Consider the following 16,502-nt stretch of genomic DNA (forward strand, 5'->3'; position numbering starts at 1 on the left):
TTAAATGCTGACATGAGACATGAAATGTGGTACCATAACTGGAAAGTATAGCCTAATGCTTCATATACAATGTAATCACAACAGGCCCAATGTGGGCGCATTAGTTAAGAGCAAACTACTTTGAAATTTGACAAACATCTACATCTCAATATGCTCTACAAAAAAGCCTTTCGGACAATAAAAGTCACAGTGATGTATTTCTTGTATTTGCTTAATCTAAAATACAGTAATTTGAATAGACTTTTTAGATTTTGACTATATCACCACCAAATTTGATATACAGTAGGGCCTTGTGTGGCTGGGTGACACAATTCTATTACAAAGATCAGTCAAAAAACATGGCCGCCATCAATCAATTTGCAAAAGACAGGGGCTTAGACAGAAATAGGCCATACATCAAATTGTTTAATCCTGATTAACTCATTTGGAATAGTTTGACTTATGTGCTGAACGTACCCCCTAAGTTTCATTAAAGGTCTGACAAATTACATTTCACACTTTGCCTCTGTGACATGAAATCCAGTTCACCTCGGCATCACTGTTGGGTGTGATGGTGTCATGAGGTGAAACACATGACCGGTGTTTAATTCTACTGCTAGCAGCTGTCTAACTTAGCTTAGCAACACACTGGAAACAGCTAACCTGGCTCAGTTCAAAGTAAAATCAACCGAATAGCATCTCAAAAGCTCACTAATCAACACTGTGTATCTCATTTGTTTGTTCCATATAAAAAGTAATGTTTACAAAGGACAAAGGACTTGTCTCTGTTCTTGTCTTGTTAGACCTCAGTGCTGCTTTCGACACTGTTGATCATGACATTCTACTACAGAGACTGGAACATTGTGTTGGCATAAAAGGAACCGCACTAAGCTGCTTCAAGTCCTATTTATCTTAGCGATCTCAATTTGTACTTGTTAACGATAAATCCTCCATGACAGCCAAAGTCAGTCTTGGAGTTCCGCAGGGTTCTGTACTTGGACCGATTCTATTCACCTTATATATGCTTCCTTTGGGCAATATTATAAGGAACCACTCTATAAACTTTCATTGTTATGCGGATGATACCCAATTATATCTATCAATTAAACCAGATGAAACCAATCAATTGGCTAAACTTCAAGCATGCCTTAAGGACATAAAAACTTGGATGTTTAGCAACTTTTTGATGTTAAACACAGACAAAACTGAAGATATTATACTTGGCCCTAAACGCCTCCGAAACGCATTTTCTAATGACATAGAAGCTCTGGATGGCATTAACTTGGCCTCCAGCACCACTGTAAGGAATCTTGGCGTCATCTTTGATCAAGATCTGTCGTTTCACTCCCATATAAAACAAATCTCAAGGACTGCCTTCTTTCTTCTACGTTACATTGCAAAAATAAGACACATCCTGTCTCAAAATGATGCAGAAAAACTAGTCCATGCATTTATTACTTCAAGGCTGGATTACTGCAACTCATTGTTATCAGGTTGTCCCAAAAAGTCGCTTAAGACTCTTCAGTTGATTCAAAATGCAGCGGCACGTGTATTGACAAGAACAAGGAAACGGGATCATATTACTCCTGTATTAGCTGCTCTGCACTGGCTCCCGGTAAAATACAGAATAGAATTCAAAATCCTTCTCCTGACTTACAAAGCAATTAATGGTCAGGCTCCAGCATATCTTAAAGATCTCATAGTACCTTATAAACCAACTAGAGCATTACGTTCCCAGACTGCAGGGTTACTTGTGGTTCCTAGAGTCTCTAAGAGTACAATGGGAGCCAGAGCCTTCAGCCATCAAGCTCCTCTCCAGTGGAACCAGCTTCCAGTTTGTGTTCGGGAGGCAGACACACTCTCCACATTTAAGAGTAGGCTAAAGACTTTCCTTTTTGATAAAGCTTATCGTTAGGGCTGGCTCAGATTTGCTCTGGATCAGCCCCTAGTTATGCTGCTATAGGCTTAGACTGCCGGGGGACACCTCCCTGCTCTCTTCCTTCTCTTCCTCTCTCCTCCCCTCCCTCTCTTCTTCTCCCTCTCTATCTGTATGCATTTATGTAAATGTATGTTACTAACTCATCATCCGGGGCATCATCCCCGGAGTGTCTGTCTCTCATGTGGCAGGTTGCCACTGATAAAATTTATGTCAGGATCAGGAATCGTGGCTGCGCCTGCTGCCCTGGTCCTGCTGGACACCGGGAAGCCTTATTGACATTTTCCTGGATTCATCCATACTTTCTTTTTTTTTCAACACAACATAATTTCTGTCAAATGTTGTATTTGTACTATGTTGTTTATCCTGTACACACGACATCTATTGCACGTCAGTCCGTCCTGGGAGAGGGATCCCTCCTCAGTTGCTCTCCCTGAGGTTTCTTCCATTTTTCCCCCTTTAATTATGGGGTTTCTTTTAGGAAGTTTTTCCTTCTGCGATGCGAGGGTCTAAGGACAGAGGGTGTCGTAACCTGTACAGTCTGTAAAGCACACTGAGACAAATGTATAATTTGTGATATTGGGCTATACAAATAAATTTGATTTGATTTGAGTTTAATAACCTTTATAGAATTGTGGCAAACTTAATTATCTGTATTTTCTTTCCCTTTTTCTGTCCTATTTAAATGCAAATTAATCAATTTTAGATCAAAATATTTGTATTTATTAATTTTATTAATTGATTGATTGACTGAAAAATGGGCAGCAGAAAAGTGTTTGTTTGTGTCTGACAAAGTGCATTTAATATTGACAAGTAGAGAAGCATATAAATGAATGGTGCATTATCTTTTTCACACAACATAACATGAGGATAGCATGGATGCACAACATAATATTTTGTTCAGCCACAAACACAGACACAGACACAGACACACACAGACACACACACACACACAAACACACACACACACACACACTGGGTCCATGTTAAACCGCACCTGGAAAAAATAAAATGTCTGTGACTGTTCACAGGGATGCCTGGGACTGATGTATAATTGATTGTAAGTAATTGAGAATAAAAAGGTGCCACATTACAGCATGGTGCACTGTACAAAATTTCAATTCTAATTACAGCTCTGGGCTCGGCTGTCAGATGAACAGTGTGTGTGTGTGTGTGTGTGTGTGTGTGTGTGTGTGTGTGTGTGTGTGTGTGTGTGTGTGTGTGTGTGTGTGTGTGTATGTGTGTGGAATGACCTGCATGTGAGATGGTCTCTAAAGAGTGTGTCTAAAGGATTGATGCACATTTAACTGACCTGACCTTGCCATGTTAAACCCACAGAGGCCTTGACGTGGCACAAAGAATGAATTCACTGAACGGTGTTTTCAACTGCACATCCAAGATCAGGGAAAGTTATTGTCATAAAACTCAATGTGTCTGCTATCATTAAACACATCTCAGCTGACTAATGCTGCTGAGAAGAGCACATCAGTAATGTAATGTAATAATATATTCTTAAAAAGGGTTGAGCTGAGCTGTAGTGAGAAGCAGGCCTTAATTTGAAACTTTAGTTTTTTTATCTTAGTTTTGTTTTGCTGCCAAGTCAAACTCAACACTTCCTTCATGTTTACAGGCTGTCTTGATCATTTCAGTATAATGTTAATTTCCACTGCACTAAATGGGTTATGGAATGGGAATGGATCGGAGTACAACACACAGCGGGACTTTATGTTCTGCTCAGTACTCTATTACTCAATTTAATTTACAAAGCAGCTAGTTGTAAATATTAATGCTCTAAATGCCGTAAATTAAACCTTTGATAAATATGAATTTAATTTGCATCCTACCTGTTTTTGTTATTGATATATAGTTCCATGGTGCCGCAGAGTAAAATGTACCATAAGAGTACAAAGAACTCTAACTGTTCAGATTATGTTTGAGCCGAAGCTTTCTTCATTATTTATAAGCACAACCTTCTCTTCTCTATAAAGCTATGTTAATCAGACCAACAGGTTACTCAGCTCATGCCAAGAGTTAGAGGTGTGATATATTTCTATCTGCCACGATATATCCTCACTCCATTCATGTGTCAGTGTGCTGTGGCTCTTCATTTTGCTGGACAAATTGGTTTGAGTCCGAGCCAAAGTCAATGCCAGGTGAGACCATGCAGAAAAAGTACAGCACCCAGATGGGTTTTGTCAACACCTTGAAGTGTCGAAACTGATTCTGATAATCGGCTAAAAAGCACAGTTGAATCTCTCTGGTGGATAATAAAATATCTTCATGTTCCTGCTGTATAAAAAATAACCTTAAGGAAAATGTAGCATAAAGGAGCTACGTTTGTACGCTCTGAATATATAGTGTTAATGAAAAAGATATTATACAATCCGGACTATCTTAGGCTTCTGATAATTATATTGCAATATTTCAATAAAATATCTCTTGCAAAATAATCCAATGTGAAATGTACACCCCATATCAGATTGACCCACTGATGCCGGACAACTTTTCTTTTCAAAAGTAAAAATGAGATTCAGGGGAAATTATCCTCCAGCAGCCCACTAGTTGTAGAAAGAGAAAAGCTGATATAGATACAGAGATATGATCAGAACGCTGTTATTTGATATGCTAAAAAGCAGTAGGAGCAGTTTGCGGGGGTTGGGGATGTGTTAATTAGTTTCCAACTATGATCAGTCATATACTGCACAGTAATGGCTCCATTTGGAGCTCTGGACAAAAACCTGGAGTTTGTTTGAAGTCTGTCCCTATTTTGTCATGACACTGGACTTACAAGGCTGTGTATACTTGACAAGGCTGTGTACATATATGTGACAGCTCAGGCTTTGACTGATCTGAGACCTCATCAGGAACTCAACTTGCTTTTTCTCCTTTTCTGTCTGGTCTCTGCAGGTTTCATTTACTGAAGTCAAATAGCCTCACTCTGATGTGTGTTCACCTCAATCTGCCCCACCTAGTGTCTGTTTGAACAACCCATTTAGGCCCACGCACACCAAACCGACATCAAAGAACTAGCAGCGACTGCTGCGTGACCTCACGAAGCCTCATGTCTTGATCAATAAGTCGCACTTCAACACACAGCAAAGACTACAGCTAACTGCGTAAGAGCAAATAACTTGTTGTACTAGCTGCAGCAGTCGAATGTTGTATGTTGTTTATCCTGTACATACGACATCTATTGCACGTCTGTCCGTCCTGGGAGAGGGATCCCTCCTCAGTTGCTCTCCCTGAGGTTTCCTCCATTTTTCCCCCTTTAATTATGAGGTTTCTTTTAGGAAGTTTTTCCTTGTGTGATGCGAGGGTCTAAGGACAGTGGGTGTAACCTGTACAGTCCGTGAAGCACACTGAGACAAATTTATAATTTGTGATATTGGGCTATATAAATAAATTTGATTTGATTTGATTTGATTTGATTTAGAATTTGAACATCAATATCTTTATGAATTAAGCTTTGAAGTGTTCGGTACAGCCTTTCTGAAACCCAACAATGACGGAGAGGATGGGATACAGTATGAAGTCACAGAGATTGCTGATGCCGTGGGAAAGGAAACAATATTGAGCGTTCATGACGTTGTTATTCTATATATAGCCTGCCAATAAATAGTTTTTAAGCACAATAAACACAGATACTATTTGACTGGAATTTCAGGACATTGAAATCTTGTGGACCCTTTTTCTTCTAATGGAAACCCTCTCTCATTCTCTCTGAATCAGACAATTTATATTATATATAATATATCCTTTGTATCGTTTTTATTAGATTATCAGTATGTTTTAGAATTAAACAGCAGCATCATATCGGCACTTCTGATCAACCTTTATGGAGACCAATGATCACGCTGTTGAGAACAAATATTGGCTGATAAGCACCCTTACTTACTGCAAAAGGTTATATGGTTACATTTGGTGGAAAAAGCTCTACTCTTTAAGGGTCAGTAGGACACTTACATCTTTAATCACATGTAGGAAGGTTAGAGTGGTGGAGGGAGTAGTGCTAGAAAACCGTAATGGAGTGAGGAGAAGTGCCAGGGTCCCTCAAGCATATTACAGTGGAGGCTTGCCTAAAATGAAGACTGCCTCCAGTAACATCATGAGAAAATAACACTGTAATTAAATAGCGTGTTCATTTCATCAGACACAGCAAAAGTTATATATTTAGTGTGATCTTAGTCATACCACAAGACAATAGAAATTCTGCTGAAGATCTGATTCAGCTGATTCATTCACTTTGCAGTAGTTAGAGCAGGAATAAAGAAGGCCTTCTAAGGTTTTACATTTGCCAAAGGGCACAGCCAGGTGAGGATGTGTAAGAAAAAACTCACAAATAGTGAGTGCTGCTGGTCAAGCACAAGGTTGAAATTAGTTGGGCACGTGTTATCTAACATACAGTTTGTGATGGAAACCCTCGCAGCTGATAACTATTAGCTAATCAATTTAGATCTTTCTGAAGATCAAGACAAGGTCAGTCACTGTCAGCTCAGCAGTGAACACTGCTGGAATATGATAGGATATTGTAGAAGGATATTGTATTGCTAAATATTTTTTCTGTTGAGGCTATATTGTCCAAATACAGCTCAAATATAACCTTCTGCGGTCCAAATGTTTGAACACCAGTACTTATATTATTTGGGGTTCTCACTATCCAAAAACCTACTGCACACCAGTTGATTCTTTGGTTTGTTATCTGTGTTGGGACCTCACAATGACCTGAAGATACCTTTGGCAGTAGGCACAGGCTCAGCCTAGTAAGTAAACTCAGTCCTTCAAAGGACATTATTTCTTAAATTGGGCACTGTTGGTATCTGTCTCCAATTACAACAGTGAGTCTGTACAAAGCCTGCAATCTGGACCTCCTTTACAATTGCTGCAATGAATTCTTTCTCCCTTGCTGCACCAGATAGTATCAGTACGGTCCAAGGTTTATGTAAGAGTAAAAAGCATTTACCTCTCTCACAGGTGCGTGACCAAAAGCCAGTGCCAGTGCAGTCGCAGATGAATCGATTCCAACCTTCTTTGCAGACTCCTCGGTTCTTGCACGGGTAGCTCTCACACTGCTTGCCTGGTTGCTTGTTGCACGAGGGTTTGATGCCAGCTCCATTTTGTGCCTCAGCAATCTGACGGATGTCTTTGCTTCGACCATCAATGAAAAGGTCACGGATACAGCCAACATAGCCATAGTTGAGCATCGCTGTCCAGAGCTCGGTGGGCAGGATGAGGTTGGTGCGGTCATTGGGAAGTCCCCCTAAGTACATGTCGCCCTCCAAGTCCAGAATCTCGCTCTCACCACTGGCTGTGAACGGGGTCCTTCTGCTATTTACGGAGATGGTCCCTGTAGTGGTTTGGAGGGAGTAGAGATCAGATCTAGGGCTCCATTTATTTCAATAGTGGTACAAGATAGAACGGTGATTTTGTTGTAAGATTTATTTACTTTATCACTTAAATATGTTTTAGAATGATATTAGATTCAGTTTATTCATTTTCAAATGTCAAACAACTTCATGAGTCTTAAGTTATCATAAAAGTCTCAAGTTCTCAAAAAGTACTAAAAGTAAAGTTTTGTACTGAAGCAATTAAAAAAAATATTTGTGATTTTTTAAATGTACTTCAAAGTGGAGGTTTTATAGAAAAGGTTATTTAAGCCAGTTCACCTCACTGATTCACCAGCACAACTGACCTGAGCGCCCATCTCTCTGGATGTCCACGTGATACCAGGCACCATCATTGACCTTTGTCTGCGTGGCCTTCACCTTGATAGTCCCTGAGCCCATGTCCAACAGAAGGTACAGGCTGCCATCCAACAGCTCTACTGCAAAGAAATCCACCTGGACAAGGTTAAAAGAACACATCAACAAATGACTACCAATCAATCAATGTCCTTTTTCAGAAAAAAAAAAAGAATGGAAAAGGAATGCAAATGAGACGTGAGAAAAGGCAGAACACGCAACAAATACACAATTAATTTAAGTTACAAATATAAGGAAGGATACATCATGAAGCAATTGTAAATGCCATTAAAAATGTAATCTGTAAACATTCAGAGGTCAACATGTAATTAAATAAGTATTCAGTCTGTGCCATAAAAGAGCAATTTAACAGCATATTGAAAATCACGTTTTTGCTGACCTCCATTGATGCAGGGATGTAGAATTATACGCAGTGTGTCGGCACACCAGGACTTTACTGTTGCGTGCGGTCACAGGTGCAACAGAGCCTAAGTTTAAAAGTTTAATGTCTCTTTGCCTCTGACCACACATAGCTGAGTGTGAAACAGACTTTAGACTTTTGAGCAGAGAGATCAACAAAAAACACTGCTAGTGTAAAATTACCGTTCAAGCAGAGTAGCAGAAATGTGTTTTTAAAACATAAATAACATCAATATGATACCATTGAGGCAATAATTAGGAGGGCAAAATGATGGAAGCACCACAATCTGAAGGGGTCAATGTATGATGCCTGTGAAAGGACTGTCATACAGGGCATAGGGTATTGAGTAAAATGCTACTGGGTTAGCTGTTTTGTCTTGAAGACATTTTACAAGTCGAGTTGAAACTATATATATACATTTATATATATATATATATATATATATATATATATCTCTCTTGAGATTATGAACTGACCTTGGTGTTCTTCTGGCTGCGAGCAGCGTCTTTACGCTCCTGAGGTTTGCCATGAGTGAAGAGGATGAGGCCGTTGGGCTCAGTTGTGCGGAAATCGAAAGAGATGGATCCCATGCGCTTGGTGTTCCACTTTGGGAGGCTGATGTAGGCCTCGGGAGTCTCGAATGAAATGGGGTCCAGGGTGGCCACATTCTCACACTTGTAGGACACCTCACCCTGGATTTTCATCTTGGGGTCCACAATGCGAGCCAGGCGGGACAACTCAAGACGAATATCATTGTTCTTATAAACCACCTGTGATAGGGAAAGGATAGCATTACAATTATTATTCTCCTTTGCTATTGTCAAAGATGAATATATGTGTCACTTTACCAACTATTGTTGCTTTATCATATAAGTTATCAGTGTTTCCAATCTGTGGATATGAATTTTGATTTAAACTCACATATTTACTAGTCTACTGAGAGTAGCAATCACTTCTATGGCATTATTAAACTATGTGTGATAGGATGTGATAAGTGATGTAATGTAAACAAGGCAGTAAAATCAAATAAAGTATGTTTAAAAAAAAAAGCAGTGATGGAAATGAACTATTATTCTGTCACTCTATTCCAGAATCAGCAATAGTCCTGCACAGCATCATTACCAGCGGGGGGGGCACTTAGGTTCATTTGCATTTTAATTCTAACACCCAGGAGTTGTTGTGTGCATCAGCCAGGCGTGAAGCCAGTAATGGGCTGCACTGGACCACCCGCATTGCTCTCCCAGCTAAGTTTGATCAAAATACATTCTGTAACAATAAATATTAAAATACGTATACAAGTCCTGGTTCTTCAGACAATGTAACATGGGGTAACAATGGCCAAACAAAGTTCCTTAATGCACTGTTAACTCGTTCAGCTTATTTAGAAGATGACATTAGGCATTGGCACAAGATATGTCTACCGTAGTATGTACATTACAGGTAATTTAACAGACGCTCTTATCCAGAGCGACTTACATTGGACTAAGTACAGGGACAGTCTCCCTGGAGCAACTCAGGGTTTGCAACAAGAATCTTGCTCAGGGGTACAATGGTGGCAGCCTGGTATTGACCTCCCGACCTTCTAGTGTTTTGTTTGGAAGGTGTACCACTAGTCCACTAGGCCATCACCACCCGTACACACCCGTACACGCACACACAGTTATCTCAGCACTCAAGCAACACTGCAACCACAGAGCCCTGCTCATCACGAGGGCCCTCCGACTGAAGGCTGCTGCCCCCTTAAAGCTCGACACTATCGACAGATGCTGTGTCCGTGCAGCTGAATGTATGCGTGTGTGCTATTTCCTCATTATGTATTCAGTTTAGCAAAACTGCAGTAGGGCTGGGCAATATATCGATATTATATCGATATTGTGATACGAGAATAGATATTGTCTTATATTTTGGATATCGTAATATTGTTATATCGTAGAATTGTCTTTTCCTGGTTTTAAAGGCTGCATTACATTACCAGACTGTTCTAGCTCTTCTATTATTTTTTCCTTTTTTCCCACTCCACGTTACTCAGAATCAAAAATCTCTTTGAGTGAACAATAAAGCACCAACAGTCAACCCTACAATACTGTTGCAATATTGATATTGAGGTATTTCATCAAAGATATTGTGATATTAGATTTTTCTCCATATTGCCTAGCTCTCCCTGCACAAAACTGCAGCTGTGATTTTTGTTTTATTTCATATGGTGTCATATTCTGGCTCCTGCGGTTGCAGGTGAAACAGGGCAACTGTGAGTTTGTCATTGATGAATCATATGAAATTCCAAATATCAGAAAAAATAAACAGATCACAACATATTTTTTACCTCTCTGGGAACCATCACCTTATCGTGGTGGAGAGGTTTGTGTGTCCCTATGAACCTGAGAGCTGTGTTGTCTGGAGCCTAGTGCTCCTGGTAGGGTCTCCCAAGGCAAATTGGTCTCAGGTGAGGGGCCAGACTAAGAATGGTTCAAAAACGACTTCATGAAAGAAAGGGAAAGGAAAGGAGAGACCCTGCCCGGAGGAAGCCCGGGGCCCCCGTCTGGAGCCAGGCCCAGAGGGAGGGCCCGACAGCGAGCGCCTGGTGGCCGGGTTAGCCACGGAGCCCGGTGGGGCACAGCCCGAAGAAGCTACGTGGTGCCTCCCATCCATCCATCCTGTGGGCCCACCACTCATGGGAAAAACCGCTGGGGTCGGGTGCGCTGTCACACGGGTGGCAGTGATGGTCAGGGACCTCGACGGACCAGACCCGGGCAGCAGAGGCTGGCTCTGGGGACGTGGAACGTCACCTCTCTGTGGGGGAAGGAGCCGGAACTAGTGCGGGAGGTGGATCGCTACCAGTTGGATCTGGTGGGGCTTACCTCCACGCACAGTCTTGGTTCTGGAACCGTACTCCTGGATAGGGGTTGGACTCTATTCTTCTCCGGAGTTGCCCAAGGTGTGAGGCGTCGGGCCGGGGTGGGGATACTCACTAGCCCCCGGCTGAGCGCTGCTACGTTGGAGTTTATCCCGGTGGACAAGAGGGTCGCCTCCCTACGCCTTCGGGTTATGGGGGGGGAACTGACTGTTGTTTGTGCCTATGCCCCAAACCGCAGTTCTGAGTATTCGGCCTTCTTGGAGACCCTGAATGGAGCCCTGCAGGGGGCTCCAGTAGGGGACTCCGTAGTCTTGCTGGGAGACTTCAACGCACACGTGGGAAACGATGGAGACACCTGGAGAGGCGTGATTGGGAGGAAGGGCCTCCCTGATCTAAACCCGAACGGTCGTTTGTTGTTGGACTTCTGTGCTAGTCACGGAATGGCCATAACAAACACCATGTTCGAACATAAGGATGCTCATAAGTGCACGTGGTACCAGAGCACCCTAGGCCAAAGGTCAATGATCGATTTCGTAATCGTATCATCGGATCTGAGGCCGCATGTTTTGGACACTCGGGTGAAGAGAGGGGCGGAGCTGTCGACTGATCACCATCTGGTGGTGAGTTGGATCAAGGGGTGGGGGAAGACTCTGGACAGACCTGGTAAACCCAAACGGGTAGTGCGAGTGAACTGGGAACGTCTGGAGGAAGCCCCTGTCGTGGGGATCTTTAACTCACACTTCCGGCGGAGCTTTTCAGCTATCCCTGTGGAGGTTGGGGGCATTGAACCTGAGTGGGCGATGTTCAAAACCTCTATTGCTGAAGCTGCGGTGATGAGCTGTGGTCTCAAGGTCTTAGGTGCCTCAAGGGGCGGTAACCCTCGAACACCGTGGTGGACCCCGGTGGTCAGGGAAGCCGTCCGACTGAAGAAGGAGTCCTTCCGGGTTATGTTATCCGGGAGGACTCCGGAAACAATTGCAGGGTATCGAAGGACTAGAAGGGCGGCAGCTTCTGCCGTGTCAGAGGCAAAGCAGCGGGTGTGGGAGAAGTTCGGAGAAGCTATGGAGAAGGACTTTCGGTCGGCACCAAGGTGCTTCTGGAAAACCATCCGGCACCTCAGGAGGGGGAAGCGAGGAACCATCCAAGCTGTGTACAGCAAGGGTGGGACCCTGCTGACTTCAACTGAGAAGGTTATCGGCCGCTGGAAGGAGCACTTTGAGGAACTCCTGAATCCGACTAACACGCCCTCTATGGTTGAGGGAGAGCTGGAAGCTGATGGGGGATCATCGTCAATTTCCCTGATGGAAGTCACTGAGGTAGTCAAACAACTCCACAGTGGCAAAGCCGCAGGGGTTGATGAGATCCGTCCAGAAATGCTGAAGGCTTTGGGTGTTGAGGGGCTGTCTTGGTTGACACGCCTCGTCAACATTGCGTGGAAGTCTGGGACAGTGCCTAGGGGTTGGCAGACCGGAGTGGTGGTTCCCCTATTTAAAAAGGGGGACCAGAGAGTGTGTGCCAACTACAGGGGTATCACACTTCTCAGCCTCCCTGGTAAAGTCTACTCCAAGGTACTGGAAAGGAGGGTTCGGCTGGTAGTCGAACCTCTGATTGAAGAGGAACAATGCGGATTCCGTCCTGGTCGTGGAACAACAGACCAACTCTTTACTCTTGCAAGGATCCTGGAGGGGGCCTGGGAGTACGCCCATCCGGTCTACATGTGTTTTGTGGATCTGGAGAAGGCGTATGACCGGGTCCCCCGGGTGATACTGTGGGAGGTGCTGCGGGAGTATGGGGTGAGGGGGTCACTTTTGAGGGCCATCCAATCCCTGTACGCCCAAAGCGAGAGTTGTGTCCGGATACTCGGCAGTAAGTCGGACTCGTTTCCTGTGAATGTTGGCCTCCGACAGGGCTGCGCTTTATCACCAATCCTGTTCGTGATTTTCATGGATAGGATATCGAGGCGTAGTCGTGGAGGAGAGGGGTTGCAGTTCGGTGACCTGAGGATCTCATCGCTGCTCTTTGCAGATGATGTGGTCCTTATGACATCATCGGTCTGTGACCTTCAACAGTCACTGGATCGGTTCGCAGCCGAGTGTGCAGCGGTTGGGATGAGGATCAGCACCTCCAAATCTGAGGCCATGGCTCTCAGCAGGAAACCGGTGGATTGCCTACTCCGGGTAGGGAATGAGCCATTACCCCAAGTGAAGGAGTTCAAGTACCTCGGGGTCTTGTTCGCGAGTGAGGGGACAATGGAGCAAGAGATTGGCCGGAGAATCGGAGCAGCGGGGGCGGTATTACAGTCACTTTACCGCACCGTTGTGACGAAAAGAGAGCTGAGCCAGAAGGCAAAGCTCTCAATATACCGGTCGATCTTCGTTCCTACCCTCACCTATGGTCATGAAGGCTGGGTCATGACCGAAAGAACGAGCTCATGGGTACAAGCGGCCGAAATGGGTTTTCTCAGACGGGTGGCTGGCGTCTCCCTTAAAGATAGGGTGAGAAGCTCAGCCATCCGTGAGAGACTCGGAGTAGAGCCGCTGCTCCTTTACGTTGAAAGGAGCCAGTTGAGGTGGTTCGGGCATCTAGTAAGGATGCCACCTGGTCGCCTCCCTAGGGAGGTGTTCCAGGCACGTCCAGCTGGGAGGAGACCCCGGGGAAGACCCAGGACTCGGTGGAGAGATTATATCTCCTCACTGGCCTGGGAACGCCTCAGGATCCCCCAGTCGGAGCTGGAGGATGTGGCCCGGAGAAGGGAAGATTGGGGTTCCTTACTGGAGCTGCTGCCCCCGCGACCCGATCCCAGATAAGCGGTGGACAATGGATGGATGGAACATATTTTTGTTAAGTTTCTATTAAGTGAATGTTTGACAGCTTATACACCTGTTGGTGTTTCGTTGTTACAGATAAATACATTTTGGAATAAATCTCCCGCTTCTTTTGTCTCTGTGGGAATCACAACACTGATGCTCACTGCGGCCTGACCTGCGTCTGCGCTTGGTTTGGTTTGTCAACAGATCTGCATTAAGAAAACGACCTCCACAAAATGCCTATAACATTTGCTAGTGTGAGATGGTTCCATTATTTTATGTAGCATACTGCTCACATGGTAAATGTTTTTAATTTATTGATTACTGAGCACTCCTCAGTTACTGTGAAGAAACTCAAAAACTCAAATCTACTGCACATGTTCAGAATTAACAGCCTGAAGATGGTGACCTCGAGTGTCTGTCTACTCTGACGGGAGCCAATGAGAATTGAGGAGTAGCATCATAAAGAGCGGGATCGTCTGCGTAGGAAGGAGCTGATGGATGAAGGACCTCACACAGAACACCAACAGGCCTGTTCCCGAAAAACCAAAACTCAACACGTAGAATCATTTTTAGTGACTCAGTAGTGGTCCATAAGAAGTCACGTGACATACTACGTTACGTACTACGTCACGTACAATGTCACATACTACGTCACATAGACAGACTTACAACGCATGACCTCATCCTAAACCTTACTAATTAGTAACATAAGAAAGTAGTTTTGTTTCACAACGTGTTTAGAAAAAGCATGTATGTAGTTTTGGGAGTTATTGTAAAACATGTCGACCCATTCTATGGTGGTATGATGACATGTTGTTATCATCAGTTATGATTATCAGTAAAAGAAAAAAGTATCAGTGTTAACTTGTGAGCATGGCAAGAGCAGGACATTTCCATATCGATAAGTCTGTTGATAATACTGTATTTTTCGTCTAATTGATCAATCACACAGTACATAAAATATTACAACTTATTTTTTAAATGCACATGGTAAACAGCTAACAGTACGGCAAACTCAAACAAAGCAAGACACTTATCTGGGAAATAAAGCTTACAGGTCTTGTATAGAACAATAGGCAGCATGGCTCCTTACATGAACAGGCTGATGTATACAAACACATACACACACACACACACACACACACACACACGCACACACACACACGGAAGGTGGACAGTGGGCTACACTTGTTAGATGTAGTACAGTAGATCACAGTACACAAACACACACACAAACACACACCTACACACACACACACACACACACACACACACACACAGAACGTGGACAGTGGGCTGTACTTGTTAGATTTAGTACAGTAGATCACAGTACACAAACACACACACACACACACACACCTACAGGCACACACACACACACACACACACACACACACACACACACACACACACAGAGGAGGTGGACAGTGGGCTGTACTTGTTAGATTTAGTACAGTAGATCACAGTACACACACACACACACACACACACACACACACACACACACACACACACACACAATGAAGGTGGACAGTAGGCTGTACTTATTAGATATAGTACAGTAGATCACAGTACACACAGTACACACAGCTTTTGGACCATATGCCAAACATTAAGCGTGCCCTGGTGCTCATGCAAGTTAAAGAATTGCCAACAGCGAATCTATTTGCAAGTTCAGCAGAGATGTACAGTTGTGTGTCATCTGTGTAGCTATGGAAGCACACATTGTGTTCTCTAATGATGTTTCCAAGTGGTAGCATGTAAAGGGAGAACAGTAATGGACCGAGGCAGCTCCCTTGTGGAACTCCAAAGTGGGCGTCATGCTTCTCTGACACATGATCTCCAAGCCTGACAAAATACTTTCTCCCTTTGATATATGTTCTGAAACAGTTTAATACACAGTCAGAAAGACCAACCAGTTTTTCTAGACGATTAATTAGGATGTCATGATCGATCGTGTCAAATGCTGCACTTAGGTCTAGTAGGATAAGAATTGAGACCTTATTTGTGTCAGAGTTTAGTCTGAGGTCACTAATTATTTTAGTAAGAGCAGTTTCGTGCTGTGGCATGCACTGAAGCCTGATTGAAATTCCTCCAGGATGTTGTTTCTTAAATGAATATTAGCAGAAAGATGCAAGCAGAGGCAAGCATGGGCAAGAGCTAGCAGAGAAGCGTCCGCACTGTAAGAAAGCAATGCGCTGGCTACACGTGTGATCCCTGGTCACAGTTGTTAACAGGAAAAGTAAAAAGAAAACCAATGCAAAAACAGCGGGTTTGGTGTCCATGATTCCCAGACAAGTTGCAGAGCAGTAAACACAAAATAATAAAAGAAATAAGTACGAAAAAACACGATAAAGTAGAAACTACTCAGCGTGAGTAGGTGATGCTGTAACAGGCTGTCACTCGAGCGGCTCAAAGACAGGAATCTAAAAATAACTAATTAATCCGCTTATCATTTCAACACTAGAACTTTAAGGCTTTTGAGAAACATGAAATAAATATTGAGTTTTCAACAGCAAATTAAAACATGAGCAGAAGAACAGGAAGTCTCCTAACTGCAATATACTTATACTTGTTTTATATACTTATAAACCAGGCAAGGGCAGAACATAAGCCTGGTTCTCTCTGCCGTTGATGTAAATATAAGCCTTATTTATACTTAGCATATATATATGCTAAGTGTTGGATGACTTTTTTTTGGATGGCAATTTTACTTTTAAACATGTGATGGCACTGCTGCTCTGTCCAATAAAGCATTTTATAA

General features: G+C 43.3%; 1 protein-coding gene across 6 annotated transcripts in view; it reads right to left on the reverse strand.

Annotated features, from left to right (window-relative positions):
- The window catches only part of nrxn3a (neurexin 3a), a 200,037-nt gene that overhangs the window by 94,627 nt on the left and 88,908 nt on the right, over positions 1-16,502 (reverse strand). For all 6 annotated transcript variants that reach the window (XR_003834345.1, XM_029459906.1, XM_029459905.1 and 3 more), the window contains exons 8-10: positions 8,551-8,844; positions 7,605-7,752; positions 6,876-7,259 (exon numbers count right to left, since the gene is read on the reverse strand). Coding sequence is in view for 5 of the 6 variants with exons in the window: in XM_029459906.1 (XP_029315766.1) it covers positions 6,876-7,259; positions 7,605-7,752; positions 8,551-8,844 (826 nt within the window). In the remaining variant the exon portion in view is untranslated. The remainder of the gene's footprint in view (positions 1-6,875; positions 7,260-7,604; positions 7,753-8,550; positions 8,845-16,502) is intronic.

This window comes from Cottoperca gobio, chromosome 22, assembly GCF_900634415.1.
Source record: "Cottoperca gobio chromosome 22, fCotGob3.1, whole genome shotgun sequence".
Classification (NCBI taxonomy): Eukaryota; Metazoa; Chordata; class Actinopteri; order Perciformes; family Bovichtidae; genus Cottoperca; species Cottoperca gobio.